A 7,923-nucleotide genomic window follows, 5' to 3' on the forward strand; every position below is an offset into this window, starting at 1 on the left:
GTGCAACTTCAATAAGTGTCCCGCGCATGTTTCAGTCTGCATGTTTACAGTCAGAGCAGAGTGAATGCAGCGCCCACTTTTCATCAGTATAATGCACTGTAACTCCGGGATAATTATGGTCACCCAGTGAGTCCAGTATAGTCCCTAGTAAGAGAGACAGCGGGTGCATGTTTTGCAGTCCTCTCCTTTCCATACAACTCGTGTATTCTTCTTGTGATGGGGCGTCTTGAGGGAATCTCATACCTGCTGTCGTTGTCGCGATTCTCAGACCGATGTCCTCCATAACCCTAATGGGCCTGCAGTCTGTAGCTATCCACGTGGCATTTGTTAGCGTCTCTTTCCTTTTTTTATCGAAACTTACCCCCACGCTGCATCTAACGTAGCCTGCCGAAGCCTTGCGCAGCTGTCTGTTTCGTTGAATGATTTGCTGGTATCAACTGTCAAGGTGATATTTCAGACTGGAAGTACTCCGGTGATAAGAAAATTCAACTTTGCAGTATTTACAAAGCCTGTGAGCAACAAACTTTTACATTAATAAAGAAATAATAAAAACTGCGTTAACGCGCGATAAAAAAATTGTCGGCGTTAATGAATTAATTTGTTTATGCGATAATAACGCGTTAACTTGCCCAGCACTAGTTTTAACATTAAAACATGATTTATAAAATCATGCCAACAATTATAAGGCTATTTTAATAGAAATGTATTCTATGCAATAAAATGTATGGATAAAGGTTTTAGGTTGCCCTACACGTTATTGTAGGCCCAGTTTAGTATGCAGCTTCATTTTATACAATATATGTAGTAGGGGGTCCCTGCTCCATCCCTCTTTCAGTTAAGGGGCCCTTGGCCTAAAAAACGTTGAAGACCCCTGCTGTATATATATCTTCATTCAGACAAATAAACTGAATTAAAGCAGGAAGCCGTTCAGAGTTTAAATACTGCCTTTCTAACCATGCTTGGTGTGATAATGTAACTGAATCATTGAAAATGACCATCATGACCAATACATACAGCATAAAATGACGTTTTGCTTGCCACAGAGTGTGAAACATGTTATTGTCTGTCGTGTGACCAGAGTCTTTCCAGGTGGTGGTGAGAGGAAACGGCTTCCTCCACGCCAGGAACATCAACCAGGTGCTCTGCAGCTTCAAAATCAACGACACTGTTACAGTCAGTGAGTACGCCTACACTTTGCCTATCTTTTCATGTAAACCCAACTTGTCCGTAACGAGGTTTATACCAGTCTCTGTTTGGGTCATTTTTAGTCTTTTTGTCAGTGTAAGAACCTGTGTATTCCTCTTTGGAAGGTTTCAATTCAATTCAATTTCAATTCAATTTTACTTAAAGTATCAATTCATAACAAGAGTTATCTCGAGACACTTTACAGATAGAGTAGGTCTAGACCACAATCCAGAATTTACAAGGACCCAACAGTTCTAGTAGTTTCCTCCAGAGCAAGCAACAGTGTGACAGTGGCGAGGAAAAACTGCCCTTATGGCAGAAACCTCGGTGTTATCAGTACACTATAAACAACGGATATACGACTGTATATACACTGTGTATTTTTGATATGAATGCAACTTCCTCATACATCTCATGCTATGGCAGGGAAATAGTCAAATTCAAATGTAAAAAATATTGGCACAAAATATCAGCTTTTGGCAATATTAATTTTATATAGGGATAGGGATCATCTTCACAAGTAACTTTTTACTGAGTGTCTATATCTTTCAGAGGAATCTACTTTGGAGGAGCATACGTACATTTATTAAGATGTTGTCTTTGCCCCCTAGATGAAAAGCCGGCTGGTGTCGAAAACACATTCCTACTGTGTCCAGCTCCGGTCATTGATGAAGTTGGGAAGTAGGTGCCTCTTTTCCATGACTTCACATTCATCTTAGATCACATTATTTGCTTCAAACACACACAAAACACATACATGCATACAGGTGTGTACAGGGGAAACAGACCCTACGAAGCCTGCCATACATTAGCTCTTTTTACAATCCCCATCCGCGGCCGCATTCCTCTCTCTAGATCTCAGGGCAGCTTAGCAAAATACACGGGGCTCTGTAGCCGTGCCAGCACATACAGTGGTAAACCCTTCATGCATTTGTCTTGCTTCTGTCCTGAATTAAAACAGAGCGGTGAAAACAATTGGAGACAATTGGTTTTGGACTTGCATAGACACTAAGTAGGTCAAGACTAGAAACTTAGAAACCTAAAGGGAGTCCCTCCATGACTTTCTTAGTCTTTGATTTTATGGAAAGAGATCTGATATTCTGTTTTTGTTTTTTGTCTCGCTCACTCCTTTGTCATCTGTGTAGCTAAAGAAGACCAAAACTTAAATTCTTAAAGCAGCACTAATCAATATTTTTGTATTAACAATAGAGCCAGTGACTATGTTCATTGAAAAAGAGGGTCACTCCTAGTGACAAACCCACGGTAAATTATCATCCAGATCTGCAGTTTCTCTCAGCTCTACTGAGCATTTTAGCATCTTTCAGGTCATTGGTTTGTATGACCCCCATATTTACTGTTTTGGTTCAGTCTTACTGCTCACTTGAGTTATTTCCAGTTGCAGCAGGCAGCTGTTTTCTGTGGAAAAAGCTCTAAAAGTATACTGTGTGCTACCTGCCCAGCACACAACAGAAGAAACCGTTTGCTAACATGTTCAACGTAACAACTTTAAAAGACAATAATGTGTCAACGTGTTGTTTAAAGCTCGTTATGGCACCCTTAAGTGGTTCAAGCAGCGTTAGAGGCTTTCAAACTCCTGTTAAATACAAGACAATGCTCAAATGTACCATATACAACTAAGTATAGTCCTGTACGTTTGTGTCATCTTGGTACATGAACTTTACATGATTCAGGAGAATCTTTTATGAGCCTTATTAGACACTTAATGGGACTGTCTGATCATTTCTGTTCTTTGTTTAACAACCTGCCAGGACTGGGAGAAAATTATAGTGGATTGTATTTGTTAGTTCAGGATCAGGTCTATTGACATTCCATTTCAAATACAGTATGTTTCAATCTCTTCAATGTTCTCTGGCTCACTGGAGACAGCGGGATGTAAAAACTAAGACAACTGAGGTTGTTCACCACACGACAGTCACACAATTTTCTGGTGCAAACCAAGCAGCGGCCAGAGTCGCTTTTCGTCAGCTGGTGTATTCTCTTTTTAGAGCCAAGCCATGTTCCAAAGCCAACAATCCACAAACCTCTCTAACCTAAGTCTTTATGGGAAGAAAAGTACAACATGCCGCAGAAGAAAAGGTTCAGTGAACAGTGGTTAAAGACTTTAAACTACACAGAGAGACAAAGAGTTGATATTAGACCCTCTGTTAACACTTTTTTGATCTGCAATGGTATTTCTATTGGTTATAGCAGCATACTTCTATAATTATACGAAATCCTTCATTTTATTCTCCCATGGAAGTTATAAATCCAGTTGACAGTCAATATTTGCCCTGTCAGTGGTGTGGAAAGAGAGATCATTAGATTTAACTCTGAAGATATATTGATACCATAGAAGGGTTGTATCTTCCCATTAAGCCAGTTCAGTCCTGCCTTTGTGTATCTTTTTCTGTTTATGCCTTTTTTTGCCTTAAACTTTCCATCTTAGTAACACTTCACCTCCCGACTCTCCACTCCCAAACTTATCTTTTTTCCCCTCCCCCTCCCTGTTCTCTCCACCTCTGTCTTCGTGGTGCCACGTTGGCTCTTTTCAACAACTGTTTTGCCTCGCTGGTTGTTTTCCAGCCCCCCTTCACCCTCCTCTTTCTGCCCGTCTGTCCATTTTTTCTTTGTCTCCGTATCTGTCTTTTATTTTTCTCTGACTTTCTTTCATCCCCTGTCAGTCTCCCACTCTCTTTCAACAGTCTCCTAGTCCAGTGTTGGCTGATCAAAGCCATGGAGAGGCTGGCCCGGCCTTTCAAGTGTGTGTGGCCATGTGTTTGTATGCAGCTTGATTCTCAGCAGGGTGGAAAACCTTTAAAGAGACAGTTTAAACTGCTTCATTAATACTCAAACTAATGAAGTTACTTTTTGAACATTTAGCCGCTGTTCTGATTGTGAAACTGTGGAGGCAAATTTGACAATTTTCTTTTCACTTCACCCTAAATCCTTCTTTTATCATCGCTGCAGTGCAGTCTGGTCTTCATGTGGATAGTTCAGGTATAGAAATCGGTCTCTCTGCCCTTCTGGATGTGGCATCATGTCGTCTAGTTTGGCCAGTTATACAAAGGGGGGAAAAAAGTAAATAAGTCACGCTACCTTTCTGAGTGTTTGAATGTAGATTTTTCTTTAAAGCCAGCGTGACCCAGACCACCTAAATGAGTGACAGTTGAACTCTAGTGTAGTGCAGTGTGCGTGCGTGCGTGCGTGCGTGCGTGTGTTTTTGCTGGGACCGCCTGCCCTGTCTGTTGAACAGCTGTCAGACAGGCTGCCCTACAACTAACATTTCCTCCGCGCTACTTTATTTCCTCCACATCCTCAAATTCACACTGGTCGGTTTCCTCTGGCTCGTTCTTCTCTTCTCACCATTGCTTTTGTTTCTGTTCCAGGTTTCTGGGCTTTCTTCTGACAGGAATACAACAAAACAATTTAATTATAAGGCTGGCAATATTTTGCAATTTCATCATTAAAAAAAACAAGAATGTACAAAGTGTTGTCTGTGTTTTATCTCCAACACTGGGCAACGCACACCAAAATAATCTAGATTGATAAATATAAAGTTGAGGTATGAGGTTTTGGAGTGAACTGGCCCTTTAAGATTGTTTTGAAGGTTTCAATCCCTTAGTGCCCAGCTGTTTGTTGTCAGCAAGGTATGTCTGTTGTTGATAATGAACTTCTCCCAACATCCTGGCTCATCTCTCTTTTTGGCCTCCTTTTTAAAACCCAGACAGACAGCTCACTGAGTCAGAGTAAAGACTACAGGTTTATTGGTCATGTGGCCTGCTTTACGTCTGCCAGACCTCATTCACATCCACCTGGTCCCTTACCGATTAAGAACTGGGGGTTGGGCTGTTTACAACGCGTGGCGTCCATCCACATGTTTTGAAGATCTGAACGAGAACAGGCTCAAAAGAGGCAACTGGAGGTCATATGAAATTCTCTGAATTGTTTTTCCCCACTCAGAGGAGGAAGGGATTCTTCAGACCATCAAGAGAGACTCATGCCATTCCAAAAACTCTAAGAAGGCTAGTAGAGGAGTCTGGACATAGTTAAGGATCAGATTGGAGGATGGGCAGAGGGTTAGGGTTGGGTTAGATATGTTTTGTGTCCATCTATTATAGAAGAGACAAGAGAAGTTCTACTTTGGTGTATTTTACATTCCATAAAGGAAAGTGTTTGTGGCTCCCCGTTGAGATGATAGACTGGATATAAAGAGGGCGAGTGGCAGAGATTAGTATGGTGACATTTCTTGGAAAAATACTTGCCCAGAACCATAAAAAAAAAAAATCTGAACGAGCAGGTTTTTTTCTCCATTTCTTCAAAGTTCATCTATCCCCTCCTTGGCCTCCGTGCCTGCTGTGTGGCTCAGTGTGTCACACAATCACACCTACAGTTTGTTTATTCTCCTCTGGTTTTTAACCACAGTGGAAAACTTTGGTATTCAGTTCATTTGGGTTCAAGTTGCTGGATTACAAGTGAAACAGGGCTCGTAAACAAAAGTCACCGGACTCACCAAGTAGCTGATTTATTGGACACAGTTTTTGTAACATTTTGTCCTGCCAGGTTAGAGAGTTTGGTGACTGTTTAACTGTTTTTGGAAGTCCGGTAAACTTTGAAGAAATAACTGAATTGGAGCATAAGTCAAGACGTCTCTTAGTTTTTTGACTCATAGTCCCTCATGTTCTGTGGTTGTTTCCTGTTGGATCAAATTACATTCTCACATCTAACAAACTACCTGAGGGTTTGCAGGCCATTTGGTGACATGCTTTGGTGTGAACCAAAGTTCAGATGACGTCATTCTGGTCAAACAAACAGCTTAAGGAGGAACTGCTTCAGGCTAAATAAACTGATCCAAACATGCTTGTTTTAAGGTTACATCCCAACATGAAGATCCAGTACTTACTTGCCCTGCGTGTCTGTTGTTTTGTTTCAGGGTGATTTATCTCCAAGTGAGCATGAATGACGGTCTGTCGTTCATCAGCAGCAACGTGCACATCACCACCACAGAGTGTGTAAGTTCCCTGTTTGTGCAATTAACCTACGTTACTACTGCAGATTGTTCATCATTCAGTGTGTGGTTTGGTAGAATCGTAAAAGTGTCAATCGAAACTCGTAATGTTACAAATATCCTCCAAAGTGTCAGATAAACTGCAATAAAAGTCAAAAATAAAAATGGAATATAATTGCACCTGATTAGATTGTAATCAGTTTGTTTAAATTATTGTCTATACCGTTTTTGTTTCCTCCAAACTGGTGATGATCACTCACTTTAGATTTTGTATGTTTATGATCAAATTTCCATTTCTTCTTGTGTTGCATGTGGTTTCCACTCTTTTCCTTCTGTTTCTTCTGTCCTCCAACCTCACCTCTTTTCCTACACATTTGTTGTTTTGATCTCTGCAGTGACTTTCCTTACTCCCCTTTATCTCTCTCATCTTCCTTTTCTCAATTTTGTTATTTTCCCTCCTTTTTTCGGGAGCCAAACCACAGGGGTTTGTAGTAGCCATCCACCCAAAAAAAGATCCTCTGAACCCTCCCTTATGTGGCATGAGAAAAAATATTAAGGAAGCAGGTTCCTGACTGTGAGGCTTGCCGGATCAATCTCAACATTTTGAATGTGAAAGTGAAAGAGGAGCATCAACTGGAGTGCTCTTGTGCAAAAGCATTTCCCCTTGCTCAATGGTGATACTCTTGTAGCCCCCAGGTGTATAAATGTATAGAACTGTGTCAGCAGGAAGCAGGATGGAGCTTTATTCCCTTAAAAACAAGATTGAACAAGATGCAATTCAAGACAATTTAAAGCAATTTAACAAAATCAAACACTTATGTTGGAACATTTGGGCCAAAGCCATAGCAGACTCCGACCCGGCCGAAAGGAAACATGCTCTTTGAAGCCGTTCTCCCTCAGTCAATGTGACATCATATCCGTGAAAACACTGTAAATTCAAACAGCTGTGTTGTGGTTCATGATATACAGAGTCCAATTAGACATACCATTGCAATTAGCTGCTTTTCACCACTAAACTAAATCATATAGGCTGAAGTCACACCAGGCTCAACGATGCACGACAAGTTGCTAACTTGTGAAAGGCCTGGTGCGACAAACAACATGCAAGCTAAAGTCTGTGGAGAAATCAAGAGTAGAAACAAACTCCACAAACAAAGTGCCACTCTTAGTAGCCTTTGTAATTATTCCACAAAAGTGCCCATTTAGCATGAGAAAACACACAGGTTGTGTGTAAGAGTGACAAGCTAAACCATTACTTCACAAATTCTGCTCGACAGCTGTTGAAAGTTGTAATAAACTGGCTGATTGGAAAATTTCAGAGAAATAATAATGATCTTCCAGAGACGGACCCCACTGCTGAGTTCAGTTAAATCCCCCCCTTGTCTCTGCCACAAGATAGATAGAGGAAAGTCTAACCACAGATGATGATCCTCATCTGTGGTCTGTAATGGGAACCACGTTTGGCTCTTGGGGCGCCTGCCTTGCGTAAAGTGTGCAAACTGATGGATTCATTCAGGGATGCCACAGCTTACAATTACCACTTTCATCGAGAAAAACAAGAAAATTAGTATTTAAAGTGGCAGAATGGACAAAGAAAGTACTATTAGTATTATTACTGGATGTACAACATCCTCTGTTTTTTATTCCCACTACTACTACTTCTGGTGGCTTACTTTCAAAAAGTCAGCATTGGGGTCAGCATTGTCCGAACAGTTGTGGTTTAAGTATCTGTC

General features: G+C 40.9%; 1 protein-coding gene across 1 annotated transcript in view; it reads left to right on the forward strand.

The window, feature by feature from the left end:
• Nucleotides 1–7,923, forward strand: part of antxr1c (ANTXR cell adhesion molecule 1c) — an 81,725-nt gene that overhangs the window by 58,160 nt on the left and 15,642 nt on the right. Inside the window, exons 10-12 of the mRNA XM_032502874.1 lie at nucleotides 1,079–1,177; nucleotides 1,797–1,866; nucleotides 6,116–6,194. Coding sequence (XP_032358765.1) covers nucleotides 1,079–1,177; nucleotides 1,797–1,866; nucleotides 6,116–6,194 — 248 coding nt within the window. The remainder of the gene's footprint in view (nucleotides 1–1,078; nucleotides 1,178–1,796; nucleotides 1,867–6,115; nucleotides 6,195–7,923) is intronic.

Source organism: Etheostoma spectabile, chromosome 21 (genome assembly GCF_008692095.1).
Source record: "Etheostoma spectabile isolate EspeVRDwgs_2016 chromosome 21, UIUC_Espe_1.0, whole genome shotgun sequence".
Taxonomy (NCBI): Eukaryota; Metazoa; Chordata; class Actinopteri; order Perciformes; family Percidae; genus Etheostoma; species Etheostoma spectabile.